The sequence below is a fragment of the Mytilus californianus genome, unplaced genomic scaffold (assembly GCF_021869535.1).
Source record: "Mytilus californianus isolate M0D057914Y unplaced genomic scaffold, xbMytCali1.0.p SCAF_1, whole genome shotgun sequence".
NCBI classification, from domain to species: Eukaryota; Metazoa; Mollusca; class Bivalvia; order Mytilida; family Mytilidae; genus Mytilus; species Mytilus californianus.
The window spans coordinates 41,682,653-41,700,374 of record NW_026262581.1 but is presented as its reverse complement, the minus strand read 5'-3'; the positions used below and the strand labels follow the sequence as shown (position 1 = coordinate 41,700,374).

The 17,722-nt window shown below is 31.1% G+C and overlaps 1 protein-coding gene across 4 annotated transcripts in view; it reads right to left on the bottom strand.

Moving 5' to 3' along the window:
• The window catches only part of LOC127701676 (histone deacetylase 6-like), a 178,548-nt gene that overhangs the window by 119,426 nt on the left and 41,400 nt on the right, over positions 1-17,722 (bottom strand). For 3 of the 4 annotated variants that reach the window (XM_052205676.1, XM_052205693.1, XM_052205700.1), the window contains 4 exons: positions 10,327-10,416; positions 7,131-7,237; positions 3,843-3,974; positions 1,276-1,437 (listed from right to left, as the gene is read on the bottom strand). In XM_052205676.1, coding sequence (XP_052061636.1) covers positions 1,276-1,437; positions 3,843-3,974; positions 7,131-7,237; positions 10,327-10,416 — 491 coding nt within the window. Of the gene's footprint in view, positions 1-1,275; positions 1,438-3,842; positions 3,975-7,130; positions 7,238-10,326; positions 10,417-17,191; positions 17,252-17,722 lie in introns of all 4 variants that reach the window. The other variant, XM_052205685.1, reaches the window with a different exon arrangement.

Sequence of the window (17,722 nt, the reverse complement as noted above, 5' to 3'; positions counted from 1 at the left end):
AACAATTGGTCAACTTCATAAAAAGGATCTACTGGTTTGAATTTTTATAAACAGAAAAATACAAATAGATGCTGCATTTTTAATGGCACTCAGTATACAAACCATTTTTCTCCATTGAATCCATATAAGGCAATATAAACAAACTAATGATTATACTTCGGAAGTGCATAAATTAAACAATACATGGTTTATAAAGCTTTTAACTTAAAACTACATCAACAAAAAGCAACTACATGAAAGAAAAACAAATAACAATTGCCACTGAAATTTCAACTACTGCTTTAAAAAAAAAGGTAAAAAATTATATATTTCATCTTTGTTTTAATAATGACTTCTCAGCAAAATTTGGCATATAAACTGTGAACACATGTGCAATCTTATCACAAACTTTAACAATTTTCGACAGCAAAACACTAGAAGCAGTACTCTTATGTCTCACATAAATGACTTTCAAGGGTGTTACTGTATCCAATTAAAAACCCTGATTTTATCAAAAGTATGAAATATTAACATAAAATTTTATACATCAGTAGAAATCCTTTTAGACAGAAATACATGTATGTATGAATATAATCAATAGGAAAGATGTCACCTCCAGTCCTCCACTGCTTAGCTGAGAAGTAGAAAATTCCAGTCCAGGATCGAACCCACAGCCTTGTACATTCAAAAGCAGGCTACCAATAGACCACTTAGGCAGTTGTTTCCCCTTGAAGGGCAGCATTTATCTTTAATTGGACAGTAAGTTTTGTATCTAGCTACAACTCTTAAAAATAGTATTTCTTATCAAGATTGAGTGGTTTGCTGAAGACAAACTTTTAAGATAATTCACAGAAAAACTGTATCTACCAAAAATTTGATACAAATTAAGTTAATTAATAACAAGAATGTGTCCATAGTACACGGATGCCCCACTCACACTATCATTTTCTATGTTCAGTGGACCGTAAAATTTGGGTCAAAACTCTAATTTGGCATTAAAATTAGAAAGATCATAGCATAGGGAACATATGTACTAAGTTTAAAGTTGATTGGACTTCAACTTCATCAAAAACTACCTTGACCAAAAACTTTAACCTGAAGTGGGACAGACAGACGAACAGACTGAAGAACGGACAGACGAATGAACGAACGGACGAACAAACTGACGCATAGACCGAAAAACGTTATGCCCCTCTACTGTCGTTGGTTGGGCATAAAAATATATAAATGCATAAACCTTATCTTCAACAGAACTGAGAAAACATTAGCAATTTTGTAGTCACAGAAAATATTCACCTGTAAGGAGGTCTCATTAATGCTGTCTCTGCAATAAGTTGATCTATGATGGGGTCAAACTTTTTCTGTAAAAAATAAACTTCTTTGACTTCTTCTGGGTATGTGTATGTTAATGGAAACATCTTTGAATCATTTTCTTCTTCATTAAATTTGACATCTGATCTATAACAGAAGAACAAAAATAATACTTTATCAATTATCTTTTTTATATGTATTGTATTTAAGGAATTTAATAAGAGCCTAAGGCCTGTCGACTTGTCTGATTTATAAGGGATTTCACTCATGAGAGATGTTAAAATGAATCTTGAAATCATCCTTCACATAAACTGAATACCACAAAACAAGCATTCAACAGAGTTAAAATTGCATCAAAGCACAAGAATAATCATTTAAATCAATAAAGTATTTAGTTAAATACATATTGCACTTAAGACCTGACTAAGGGATTTATGATGTCCAATGGATACATATTGTGCACCCTTACTGGTCAACTTGTTTTTGTACTAATATGAAGCAAAATTTACAAAGAACCTTTTCAAAGACAAAATGAAAAAGCATCTTACAAAGTTCTTTCTTTTCACTTTCAAAAATATTGATGATGTTGTGTCACTCAATAACCCACATTTCAAGGGGTCCTTGCATCTCCCACATCTTTGTTAATTTGAAAGAAACAAAACTACAGAAACAAAAAGGTTTGCTTCATATCTTGATCTTTTCCTTGATATTGACAAACTAGAATCTATCACAAAGGTGACTATTTCAACTTTACAATTGTCGACTTCCTATTTTCAGCAGTGACATACCCTCTGCCCCAACATATGGCATTTAAAAATCTGAAATAATAAGTTATGCTTGTGCATGTTCACACTATATGCACTTCATTAATAGGGTGTGCTCCTGACAAAACTGCTCCAAAAGAGTTATGAGGAAGAAAGATGGAAATTGGCACTTCATAAGTTTTAGTCATCACAACAAATTGGTGACTAATACAATGTGTTTGTGTCTGAACTCACTATGGACATGTTTTTAGGTTCTTAGATTTTAAGATACTAGAATTGTCATCTGATCTGTAAATCCTATACCTGATTGCAACATCATGACTGAGCATGGTTTTATCCTATCAATGCACCTCATCCTTATCCTTTGTGAAATCTATCCATTTTGTTTTTGAAAATATTTCCTTCTTTCTATTATAGTGGTCTTGCTTGTCATGTTTGCTAATTAGTTTCTCTCTATCTACTTTTTAATTTTCAATAATATAGCCAAAAACTGCAAAATTTGCTAATAAACTGTTAACACAGAGATATGTCTCGCCTATTTGTTATTTTGATAATGCAAATGTTGAAATTAAAATAGCAATACTTTAACATGTAAGTTATGCAAATATTCAAAGTCAATGAAGAACAACTGAAGGTACAGGGCTAAACAATCTCCATGGAAATGAGATGTGCCAATGCTAATACAACTGCAAACCAAATACCATTGATTTTTCATAAGTCGTTCCCTTTAAACAAACCAAAACACAAACATTAACTTGTAAACCATGTAAAAGTTTCAAAGTCAATGAATCATAATTAGGGGGTGGGGTTATATAATCTCCATGGAAATGAAACTTGCAAATGCCAATACATTTGCATACTGAATATCATTGACTTAACATTAGTGGTTCATCTTGAACTGACCTAATCACAAACCAATACATGTAAACTAAGCAAAAGTTTCAAAGTCAATAGACCATGACTGAGGGGTAAGGACCAAATATTCTCCATGGAAATGAGATGTGCTAATGCTTATACAACTGCATACTATTTATCATTGACCTACCACTAACAGTTACCCTTAAACTGACCTAATCACAAACTAATACATGAAAACTAAGCAAAAGTTTCAAAGTCAATAGACCTTGACTGAGGGGGCAGGGCCAAATAATCTCCATGGTAATGAGATGTGCCAATGCTAATACAACTGCATACCAAATATCATTGACCTACCACTAGTGGTTCACTATGAACTAGACCTAATCACAAACTAATACATTGTTGACGCCGATGCCGACGCCGGAAACAGCATACCTATGTCTCGCTTTTTGACTCCGTCAAGGCGAGACAAACATTAAAATTTTAGAGGCAATAACTTCAAAATGGAATGTCTAATTTTCTGAAAATTTCAGGTTTAGTAGACCTTGACAATCTGAAAGTATTTATCTTATCAATTTTTCTTGAACTGCTTTACTTAACACCAGCAGTTACGTGTTTTGAGGAATCCTCAAGGAAAATTCACACAATTATTTCAGAGATGACGATATATTAAAAGGTTTACGCCATTCAGACATCAACAGACGTCACATGATGGCAACAGTTCACATGTACCTTATATGCACATTATAATGTTTGAAGAATTCTACAAAAGTTCGATGTAAAATAACAAACTGCCAGACCAAACTGTCTGAGTGATTATATTAGCAGATGTAGTAAAATGTCAAACTTACTCTATTACAGAAAGATATAATTATCTTTTATTCATGCTGTTTTATTTATTAATCTGACGTGTAAATTTTAAAAGGTTACCTAGGTGGTAATTTGTTGACCTCTTCAAAAGAACACAAATCTTCAGAATCATCTTCCAGTAAGTCCTGGTAATGAAAGCAAGACCAGTGGGGCCTCAGTACTTTTATTACATTTAAGATGGTTTCTGCCACGCTAAAATAAATAAAAAAAATTTATTACGTTTCCTATTCCATCTTACAGTCACAAGCTTAACTAGCAGGTACAATACTAAAGGCCACAACATAAAAACATGTGAATAACACTCATCATGACAGGTTAATAAAAAAAGACATTTATATGTCATCTTCTTGTATTTTATGTCACCCTCAGTTTTTGGTAGGGTTAGTGTTGTGTTTTGTTTACTGTTGTTTGTCTGTTGGTCTTTTTCTTTTTTAGCCATGGCATTGCCAGTTTATTTTCAACTTATGAGTTTGAATGTCCCTTTGGTATCTTTCGCCTCTCTTCATCATATCTACATTTTAAATTTTCAAAATTGCAATGTCATATGATTACAGTACATGTATGTTTCATAAGAATCCATACTTTTGATTGGCTGACAACTAACAAGAGGCATTCCAAAATTAGATTTTATTTTCCAATCAAATTCAACATTCATGACAGCATGTGCTTCCTGTGACAACAACACAACAATGCATTGGAAATCGAACAAAACTTTTATAACACTTATAGTTTCATGGCTGTAGCATAAAAATATAATTATATGAATTGAATGCTTCTTTTTGTAATTTTACAGGGTTGTAAACGCGTTGCTTCCACGCTTCAAACAAAATGTGCTTCAGTCAACACTTTTACACCCCAATAAAATTACAAAAAGCATTCAATTCTTAAATAAGTCAAATAATGACAATTAGAAAAACCATCTTTAAATGAACTTATTTGTTTTTTTCATCACACACTTATTTGTCACCTTTATTTTTCAAATTATTTCCCTTAAAGGGAACATACTAAAACGTATATCTTAATTACAATAAGTCTAAAAAAAAAACAATTAACAATACACGGACTCGATAATATATATATATCAGCATTTCGTGCGTATTTAAGTCAGGAGGGCATCTATTTAACCATCAAGAAGACCTCCAGAGAATGCCAATACGGTCATATAACTCAATATAAACATAAATCAGTTTGGTTTCATGTTATAGGTTAAAAAAATAATTAATCATAGTTTTTACCTGTATAAGATGTTTCACTTTTAATGTTGACATTCTTTTCATTTTAATAGCTGAATAAGCCTAGTACATGCATAACCTATCTGCAGCTAAGGGGTTAATTGAAGTTCAAATGAAAACGGATTCACATGAGGTAAAATCAATCACTTGCAAGTCAATAATACATCAGTGATGTTTTTGAGCTTATTTTGAAAAATTTGGGCCAAACCAACTACTTAAAACGAAATGTTAATTTCAAAATTCCACTTTTATTTATACTTGAAAACAAAGAGATTTGTATTTTAAATTTTTGTTCTAAATCGTAGCTAATGCCTCTCCAAGGATGTTCTCTACACTTGTTTTTGACTTTTTGTCAGATATTTGGAATCCTCTAGTTTTATACATGTAGTGCCAATTAAATATTTTGCCCGCTAACAGAGTAGCGTAAACCTTTAATACAGATCTTTTGTATTATTGCTTACATTAAAGTAATTTGATGTAACTGTATCTAGACCCAAACAACATACAAGTAGTATTATAACATTCTCAAGATTCTGCCACACCAACTTCGATGACTTAAGATATCTATCATCATAAAAATGCAAGCTTTACCAAGAATTTGAAAATTAAACAATCAAAAGAAGATAAATTCTGTTGTTAAATGTTTAAAGCAGAAGAATGTGTTTCATTAACAATTTAATTGAAACAGCTGAGTGGATCTGGTGGGAAACACAAGACTTTAATCAACATGTGATTAATAAATAAACTGCTTCGCTGAGGGCAGCTGGATACGCCCGCAGAGGTCCAACCCTGAACAGTTGGGTCAAAAGTGGACACAATATTCAAGCTTGATACAGGTCTGAATTTGGATTGTAACAAAATATTTGACATATTATAGGTTTCTGAATAAATGTAGTCAAAGAACTTGAAATTGGTTATACGAATTGAATTTATATTCAATTAAAGATTTCTTGCTGTTGTGCAATACACTGTGCTGTTGCGCAATACTTAGTAAATCTGTTGTCAGACTATAAACAAATAAAGTTCAATTAATTCTCAATGTCATATTAGAAATTTATGAAAATGTAAAGGGAGCTTACATCAATAGATATAAACAATTCACCGAAGTTTCATGAGAATTGCTGACAGCATTTTTGAGTTATTGTCCGAAAACTGGAAAATCCCCCCTTTTTTAATGAATAAAACCCCATAACTCAGAAATGTAAAATGTAAAATTTATAAAATTCTAAATGGAGCTTACATCAATAGATATAAACAATTCACCAAAGTTTCATAAGAACTGCTGAAAGAATTTTTGATTTTTTGTCCGAAAACTGGAAAATCCCCCTTTTTTTATGAAAAAAACCCTGTAACTCGGAAACGTAAAATCTATTATATATAAAAATCGAAAGGGAATTCATATCATTAGATATAAACAATTCACCACAATTTCTTGCAAGTTGGTGAAAGCATTCTTGAGTTATTGTCCGAAAACTGGAAAATCCCCCTTTTTTTAATGAATAAAACCCCATAACTCGGAAACATAAAATCTAAAATTTATAAAAAACGAAAGGGAGCTCACGTCAATAGATATAAACAATTCACCAAAGTTTTATGCAAATTGGTTAAAGCATTTTTGAGTTAATGTCCGACATGTTGACGACGGACGGACGGACGGACGGACGGACAGACGGACGGACGGACAGACGGACGGACAGACAGACGGACAGACGGTCAACGGTATACCATAATACATCCCGTAAACGGGCGTATAAAAATTATCAAATAGGTCAGAACCAGTTTAAATGTATAAAGATAAACAAAACTCATCAAAAATACCATGATTAAAATTTTGTACACCAGATGCGAGTTTCATCTACAAAAGAGTAATCAATCAGTGATGCTTGAGTTAAAAAGGCAAAATAGAGTATGAAGTTAAAGACCAATGCAGACCAAAAATTCCAAAAAGTTTTGCCAAATACAGGTACAATGATCAATTCCTGGGGTACAAAATACTTAGTATTTTGAAAATTCAAAGTTTTGTATACACTTAGTTTATAACTATGACCATATCAGAACTAGGGAAAGTTATGTAAATTGTTTATACCTTGTCTAAATATATCCATTAAAATCTTACCTATCTGATGGTTCAATTTGAGGAGGTAGTAATGGACATGGATCTCTTAGTAATGCCTTCAATGTCAAGGCCACAGATTCGGACAGAGATTTGATACAGTAACCACCCTAAAATATTCAAAATTAATAATGAGTTTACCTGTACTTAATGATGTTCTTTTATTTTTTACTTCATTCTCAAATAGGTAAACAGAATATTATTTTTTTCTCTTTTTTAAGTTGGACTTTTTATTTAAATATGAATGTAGATGTATCACTGATCAACAGTCTATTTGCAAATTCCATAATTGACACTGTAGTTAGAAATCCATTTTTTGAGTTGCTTCCCTTAGGATGGACATAGATTTTTATTGACAACGAAGAGCTAGCGGAAATACCAAATGTATCTGTGCGCAATGTGTGTAATCTGTAAGTTTCTCAAATCTTTTCATTCAATTCAATCTTTTGTTAAGCAAAAACTTTTGATATCAATAGTTATTTTTTATATAAAAACTGGTTAAAACGCCTATATATAACTTTCAACTTATAATGTTTTGCATCGGCAGCAGCCCATTCTGTCAGGTATAGAACAGAATCAAATCAGTGATTGGCAAATGGACAATTGGAAGTAACAAAAACGTTTGATACTGATTCAGTGTGACCGACATGTTTCTAGAAAATATCCTGTATCATTGATGTTTTAGACATTATGTTTATGAATAGAAAGGAACACAAAAAATCTCAAAACATTACAACCGTCAATGTCCTAGAAAAAATAAATGTGGATAGTGTCCATGTGGACACAGATGATGCCTCCGCTTGCATATCATATAGTTATAAAGGGACATAACTGAAGAACGGTAAAAGTGATGCTACCCAAATTTGAACTTGATCTGAGTTTTGTGGTAATAAGCACTGTGTGTAAGTCTCATAACATTTGGTTGAGGCTAACTTAAGAAGGGAACAGAAACTTAAAATTCAGCAATTTTTCTATTTGTAAACACGCATAACTCAAGAACGGTTGTGTATAAGTTTTATAACATTTGGTTGAGACAAACTAAAGTTAGAGAACGGAAATGAAAAATTCAGCAATTTTTATGTTTATAAAGGGACACAAATCAAGAATGGTAAAAGTGTTGCCACGAAATTTCGTACTTAATCTGTATTATGTAGAAATAAGCATTGTGTATAAAGTTTCATATCATTTGGTTGAGGCACTAAAGTTAGAAAACGGAAACAAAAAATGTGACTTGATCTTAGTTTTGTGGTAATGAATATTGTGTATAGGTTTCATAATGTTTGGTTGGGGCAAACTTAAGTTACAGAATGGAAACTAAAAATTTTGCCGTCTTTCGAGTTATAAAGGGGCATAACTCAATAATGGTTAAAGTGACACTACCCAAATTCAACTTGATCTGTGTTTTATCAGTGGAAGTCAAAATTAAACATTGCATTGTATAAAGCATTGAATGTAGTTGATTCAATTATAATCATGGACAAAGGAAGATAACTCCAATTTTAATAGTAATTACTTGATATTTAGAAGAAAATAAAAATTTTGCAATTTTTCCATTTATAAAGAGGCATAACTCTGGAACGGTTAAAGTGACGCCACCAAAATTCAAACTTGATCTGTGTTTTGTGGTAATAAGCATTGTGTATAAGTTTCATAATATTTGGTTGAGGCAAACTACAGTTAGAGAACGGAAACAAAAATTCAGCAATTTTTCCATTTGTAAAGGGCATAACTCTAGAACGGTAAAAGAGATGCCACCAAAATTCAAACTTGATCTGTGTTTTGTGGTAATAAGCATTGTGTATAAGTTTCATAACATTTAGTTGAGGCAAACTAAAATTAGAGAACGGAAACAAAAAATTCAGCTATTTTTCCATTTGTAAAGGGGCACAACTCTAGAACAGTAAAAGTGATGCCACCAAAATTCAAACTTGATCTGTGTTTTGTGATAATAAGCGTTGTGTATAAGTTTCATAACATTTGGTTGAGGCAAACTAAAGTTAGAGAATGGAAACGATAAATTCAGCAATTTTCCATTTGTAAAGGGGCATAACTCTAGAAAGGTAAATGTGACGCCACCAAAATTCAAACTTGATCTGTGTTTTGTGGTAATTAAAGAACCTTAGTGAGCACACTCACATACCCCACGTCCTCACATTGTCATTGGAGAAATAAAATATGTGTAAGAAAAAAAAATTGAATCATAATTTCCTGTCAATATGCACATCTACATAGTATGTCCTTATTATCTACAAAGTTTCATGAAATTATGTTGTGTGGTTTCAGAGGAGTTGCGATGAAAAACTGTTGCAGAAGACATTGAAGCAAATAAGTTCAAAGGGGCGTAACTCCTAGAAAAAATATTGAACCGTAATTTCCTGTTGATATGCACATCTACATAGTATGTCCTTATTATCTAAAAAGGTTTCATGAAATTCTGTTGTGTGGTTTCAGAGGAGTTGTGATGACAAACTGTTGCAGTAGTACATTGAAGCAAATAAGTTCAAAGGGGTGTAACTCCTAGAAAAAAAATTGAACCGTAATTTCCTGTTGATATGCACATCTACATAGTATGTCCTTATTATCTACAAAGGTTTCATGAAATTCTGTTGTGTGGTATCAGAGGAGTTGCGATGACAAACTGTTGCAGTAGTACATTAAAGTAAATAAGTTCAAAGGGGTGTAACTCCTAGAAACAAAATTGAACCGCAATTTCCTGTTGATATGCACAACTACATAGTATGTACTTATTATCTAAAAAGGTTTCGTGAAATTCTGTTGTGTGGTTTGAGAGGAGTTGCGATGACAAGAAACAGGACTGACGGACTGACGGACTGACGGACGGACAGACGGACAGACGGACGGACGGACGGACGGGTCAAAAACATTATACCCCCCGCAACTCGTTGCGTGGGGTATAATAAGCATTGTGTATAAATTTCATAACATTTGGTAGAGGCAAACTAAAGTTAGAGAACGGAAACCAATTTTGGAATGTACGTACGTACGTTCGTTCGTTTGTATGTACGTACGTACAGACAGACAAGGGTAAAACTTAATGCCCCCTCCGCTACAGCGGGGGCATAAAAATCAAAAATCAACAAAGGTCAATTTTGTCTGAAGATATATTTATATAAATAAAAATAAGGTCTTAAAAAATTCAATCATTATATCATTTCCTAAATTTTTATTATAGGTGTACCTCCAGACAAACACACACTCTTCCATCAGCTAATCCCATCAAATAATGAGTCATATGGCCAAAACATGCAGGCGATACCATCATTTCTCCCTAAATAAAATAAAACAAATTCTTTTATAAGACCAAATAAAAATTTCTTGCGACAAACTTACAGCCATTTTTTACATCCTTTAACGTCACCCTGCCCCAAACATGTAAACACAGAGGTGATATCCACTACGCCAGATCTGATCCTCAAAAGAAGATTGTTCACTGGGGTAGTGTGACCTTTGCTTGTCACAGAAGCTTATTGAAAATATATTTATACATATAAATGAAATCCTCCCTCTCTGTATTTTTCTGGAAAAGATATAAATATATGAAAATCTATATTTTATCTGATCTTAATTTTATCAATAAAGTAAAAAGAATTTAAAATATGTAAACATTAAAAAAATAATCAACATTCTCTGTTGTCATTTGAATAGATTGGACTCTCATCCAAGTATAACTTGGAATATGAAGGATGAGAGTCATTCTAGTAATGGAGCCTGAGGCTCAAGAGGATGTTACTATAGCATTCATTTCCCGATGTACAACGAGGCATCTCATTTAAAAGAGGTCAAAATCCTTGACCTATGGGTATGACGTAGCTATACCTAGCTATAAATACTGCGGCTATTACCTGTGCCAATCATGATTCAAAGTTTGTTTGTGCAACCAAAACAATTGGGATGGGCAAACAGTACCTTCCAAACTGGGTGGGTAAATTGTAACATCCTCTTGAGCCTCAGGCTCCATTACTAGAATGACTCTCATCCTTCATATTCCAAGTTATACTTGGATGAGAGTCCATTCTACTAATTACACTCCTCGGCTCTTCGAGGATGTTACTATAGCATATTCAAAGTGTTGGCACAAACAAGTAGTTCCCTGAACAACTAACAGAGAGCAAATCAGAATTTGCTGAATCAGTCCAGAATATACTGGAGACTAAGATAGTTGTCAATCTAACTTATCTTTCTGACTTAATAATAAATATAATCTAAACATTAAGGTAAAGTACCAATATTGTTAGTCCAGGTATAAAAATTAGTTTCAAAAATATTTAAAGTAATTTTGAAAATGAAAACACAACAAAATGTATATTTCTCTCAATATATTTTGTAGTCTGAATTTCACTATTTTCAAGAATAATAACTTATTCTATACATTCAAGACAAATTATCTGAACTATATAAAGAGCATAACACTCATACCACATCTTCCTATATCTATATAACAAGTTTTGAATTTTCAAAATACCATTTGCCTGATACTTGCTTACAAACCATTATTTGTATATCTAAATATCTACTGACATATTATTCGGCAACACTTTTCTTAAATATTTGAAAGTGTTTAATTCTTTAGCCCTTATTTTTGTACTCTTCTAACATGACACTCTCTGTAGTTCAGATGTGTATGAACAAACAAGAATTTGAAGACAAATTCAGGAGACAGTAGTTTAAATAACGATGTAAACACAGCCAGATACAGATTTTCATTAGAATTCTGAAGCTTTCAATATTATGTATACATGATTTATCTAATATTAATCCATGGTAAAATATCTAGTATATTTACTACCTAAAAACTGTCACTGCAAGTTCTACAAGTATTATCTCTTTACATGACATTTGCAATTCAGTCTGTCTTTAATATTGTAAGAACAGAAAAATTGATTCAAAAGCTCAAGTAAGCAACGAAAGCTTCAAATAGTGTTAATATTCATAACTTTAACATAACTTAGCAATCAAAAACTCCTCTCTGAGTCATATTAAAAAGTCATAAATAGGTGATTACTGTCACACTAAGGTCACCTGTTAAGTAAAGGTTGATTTATTTAAAACTACATGTAGATGTCAAAGATGAACAGCCTCTACTGTAGTTCTTATTCAGGACACTTAATAAAGTGACTATATTTACAAATTTCTTCTTATTCATTTGTATCTGGCATATACCAACTACAATATAGTATTTGATGTCTGGTTCAGTAAATTTACATTCCATGTTTGTTTATGACAATGAGTATATGTAGTATGTGAATAATATTAATATATCAAACAGTATTGATAATAAATTGAATCTTAAAGTAAATAACTTCATACAGACTAGGTCTACGTATACATACTGCATCTAATGTACCATTCTGAAGTAAATCATCTCAAAAGTCTCATCGTTATGATATTTCATTAAGTATAAACAAATTATACAAAAAACAGTGTAGCTATTTAATATCTTATGTTATAAGAATTAATATAGATCAATATATCCAGAATTAAAACTTGATCCAGCGTGTTTTAAAAATCTTAAGATTTAAGTAATACTGTTCTGTGAACACTCATCTGATAATCTGATAATTTTCTTAAAAAGAACTGGAGAAGGGTTACAAAGTTTATACTTCATTGTAAACTGTAACATTTGAAAATGACCTTCACCCATCCTGATATCCATACACATGTTGGATATTGAAGGAATATAACTATTACTGTATATTAACCTATATCAGTCAAGACTTGAACTGCTCCTTTGTACAATATGCTTATGATACATCTTACATGTACTATTTTTTCTATATATATATACATCTAATGTTATATATGGCTATGTTATATTTAGAGCAATATAACTACATGTAATTAAGAAAAGTCATTTCTATCTGAACTGAAAAGAAAATTCAGTGTACATATACAAAATATTAGTTTGTAATTTGCTTTGCAAAGTCTAATGCTTTATAGAATACTTTGCATTTCTCGATGGAGCATAAAAATATATAAATGATATATAATATATATATATATATATCATACCATGAATATGTCAATTCTTATAAACTGATGATACAAAAGCATCAATATAGCAATTCTATTTCAAGTTCATTAAGTCTAGAAAGATCACCATTTTCAATTTTCATTTCCATCAAGGATTTCAATAATACAGATGCATAGATGCAATATTATCATTTGATTATCATTATAGAAACTTTATAAATTCTACATAAATTCATGTAATACTGCTTTCTTCAGTATTTGCTATCTGACACGAAAAATGTGTAGGAGATTAGTCCCCTAAACATTATATACAATTGTTTACAGAGATATGACTTAGCCTATAACAAGGCAACACTTAGTCACATTAAAATTAGTGATGCACATATCTAATGTACGTTATAGTATTCCTTTTATAAAAAGGAAAATATGTCAGATATTTCATGTCCAACATCAAAGCAAAATTTGCATGTTGAGAGAAAAATCTTCCTGTTTTGTATAGTTCTTTATCATTCATTGCTGCTACCATTTGCAATTTAATAAATATATATATTAACATATCATATCTAGTATCATTACTGAGATTGTAAAGCACAATTTGTCTTATCAAAATAAGCACATTTATACAATATTTTCTGCAAGTCAAAATAGGACTTTTGGAAAGAATCTTCCTTCCTTTGCAGAATCTAAATAGTTTTTATAGTTGAATCTCAAACTATATTTTACAGTAAAAAGTTGTTTACTATTACTGATACCTTGTAGACAACAAGATCAAGATCTACAATTGTGTTCTGATTAATGAGAACAATAACTATGAACTATTTCTCGCGAAAAGAGTAACTGTTTACCTATTCTAAGGCTTTGTTTGTTATATTCATAATTAATGTTATAACAATGCCAAGATTTAAGACTGAAAAACTGTATTGTCTTATTTCAACTATATGAGGATATCTTTAATAAAGATATGGTAATAAATGTACATGAATGTATCATTTTACAAGTGTCAAATAATTTTATTCATAATATGAAATCTACATTGATGAATTTCAAGGCAATGATAAAACCATCCAATGGAAATTATTTTTATTTCCTTCCACACTATGCATACATATATGGAAAATTTTAACGACCTTGACTGACTATACAGCCCTTGCATGGTCGGTAACACTATGCATGTTATGTCAACATCATAAAAACTATCCTTGAAAAAAGGAATTTACATCTGACCAATGCAGGTCAATCATATAATTTTTTCAGAAGATCCTATGATCTTTCTTTTTTAATATTTGATATCAACTAGTATGTTTTGATATGTTGGCATCACACTTCTCACAATTTGCAACATTATTATCATATTGTACTTATTCTTTTTCAAAAGCAAAGAACTCATGTTAACAATGAGCAATGCTCCTCTGCTTTAATTTTTGCCAAGATAAAGATATAAAATCTTAAATCATAGTAAAAGACATGAGATTAACTTCATGTACAGAATTATGCAACAAAAGTTTGCATTTTTAAACACTGCATTGTTGCAGATTTGTCAAACAATAATAATTGTTTTACTATTATTTTCTACAGTATGTTTCTACCTAATCAATTGTTTGTTAGTGGCATGTTAAATGCTCTACAAGGAACTATTCATTAAATGCTAATGTTCCCCCTTCGACCTATTTCTGGTCATGTTTGCCGTGATATTCCACTGGCCTCTCAATATTCAGATATTTTAAATATCAGTCACATAATATTATTTCTGTAAATGTTTCAACTGTAACACAGTTTTATTATCTCACTAAGAACTTATTTTGAAGCCTTAAATGGCTTTGTATATTACAGATATACATATTCTGTACATATTCTTGATAGTTTCAACAATATTGTAAGTTCATTCTGAACTGTTGTCACATTTATGATACACCAAGGACTTATAAAAGTCTCTAGGCTCATTAATTGCTTTGGACAAATAAGCTTTTAAAAAATAGCTATTTGAACATTATTTGATATAACATATCTTTCGCAAAGGTTTACAGATACCTTAGATTGGAAGTGGCACATAATGCCTTCCCTATTATCACTAACTTTGTCTATTTATAGTAACACACATACAGGTGTACATATCGACAAGTAGTCTAGCATAATATTCCAATGCACTACATTACAGTTTCTTATATTGGAATAAGAAATGTTTTTTAATCACAACATTTTGTGATAATAAAATCTCAAGTATATTTGCTATATTTTCTATAAATTATACGTCACTACGTGGGTACATTATAGCAAGAATGTACTAGTACACCTTCGTACATTTTGCACTTACCTTGAAAATAAAGAAAGACATTCTACTCATATACTTCTGTATAGAGTTTCATTCGTGTTAAAATAACTACGATAATGTATCAATTTATTTAGACGAAAAAATGTCAAAATTATTAAAAAGTGAACGTTCGGTCCACCATTGATTACGTGATAAGCACCTGTGTGTTACACACCACAGTACACGTGTATTTTTAGAACAAGGATTAGAAAAAAGAACAACGATAAAATACATTGTATTTAACAAACTTGGATAATAAGTTCTCACGATAACTAATGTTTATAAAACATTTTTTACTGGAACGACGTTCTCAGTTTTACAAAATCTTAAAATTCTGGACGTCGTCACAGATTATAACGAGTTAGACACCTCCCTGCTCGAAAAATAATATGATTGGCACAGGTAATAGCCGCAGTATTTATAGCTAGGTATAGCTACGTCATACCCATAGGTCAAGGATTTTGACCTCTTTTAAATGAGATGCCTCGTTGTACATCGGCAAATGAATGCTATAGTAACATCCTCGAAGAGCCAAGGAGCGTAATTAGTAGAATTATTTAATTAACTATATACCATATACTTTTATTTCTCATATTAAATCATTATTCTTCAGAAATTGTTATCAATATTACATCTTTTAATACATAAGCAAATATGAACCCCCATTCAGCATGTTAACAGGTTGGCACCTACAAGTGATTTTCTGTAAATTCCATATGATTTATATAAATGACAAAATGTTCTTGACGATGCATTTTAGGCAATAAACATTTTTAAAGAGCAGAAATACTTGGAACTGTTTGTCTTTAACTGTAAGCTGTAAAATTACAATAAAAAGGAAAGCATGTACACAAAAAATTTTTAAATCTTTAAATATGGGAGAATTTAAAAGACAAAACTCCATGTAACCTTACCAATTCTGAAACTAAATGGTCAATTATAGTTAGTTATTAAAAGTTATAAAATAAGACTTTGAGATTTCTAATTAAAGCAGAGTTAGTTAATCACATGGAAATATTCAGAGATTCAATACAGTAAATTCAGAAATTATTGCGAGGTTTTTATTAATGTGAATAATGCGACTGGGTGAATATCGCAATAATAAGAACTCGCATTCTGATATTGGACACAAATATATGCATGAGGCTTTTCCTGAAATCACAATAATTAATCTCGCATTTTTGTTCAGTCTTCACAAATCGCAATTATAAATGCACATAATAATTTCTGAATTTACAGTATTTCAATGTCATTATATCTGTGCCATTAACTGTGATGCTGAATTATTACAACTACCGTATTATCAAGGCTTTCATACAGACAAAATTGATGTTATTACAAAGCAAACAAAGCTCCCAATCAGAAACCATCAATTCATATTGTATTTTGGTTGTTGTCTCTTTGAAATATACCCCACGTTGCCTTTTATTCATAGATAACTATTGAATAGCAGCAGCCATTATGGTCAACCTACCTACATGTTTTTTTCAAATATTACTAATTAAAAACAGAAGGATATTGGTCATCATATATCTATAATATTTAGTTGTTGATACTGCTGTTCTAAATATCTTATAAAGATGCTTCAATACATCACATACCCTATATCAAATGTTCTTATAAGGCTCTAAATGAGCTATTCAGTTGGAATTGGATTTTACATTGTATCCTTTCCATTTCAAACTTCTTGCAGAAAGTCAAGGATTATACCTTTCATTTCCAAATTAATTTGAGGAGGAGTAAAGTAAATACACATTACATATACCTTATAATCCCCTATGGAACAATCATAACCAGCAGACACTAAAACTAAGTCTGGACAAAACTGTTAATGAATAAGAATTAACTGAATTAATTAAAACTTAGTATAAATAGATAAGTAAGGAATTTCCAATAGCACACAACATTTTTCTATAGTGTACTCAGTACATTTAATTCAACATGTTCTTTCTCTTTTGAAAATTAAAATTTAAGTATTGTAAATGCAGAGATGTTTCTATATTGCTATAATTGCAACAGGACAGTTGTTGTAAAAAAATGATGCTATCAAAAATGAAAATTTTGATAGCATCATTTGTATGCAGCATTTCATGAAATCTCAATAATTGATCTGGCACTTTTGTCAGTTATTAAACAGTCACAATAATAAATACAACCAAAAATTTCTGAATTTACAATAGTTATTTGCCGTGGTAAACAAAGTGATTTAAAAGTAAGTTTCCCTCTGCAAATTACTAATTAAATCTAATAAAATGTTGTGTACTATGGATACTACGACATTAAAGCTGTAAAGAAA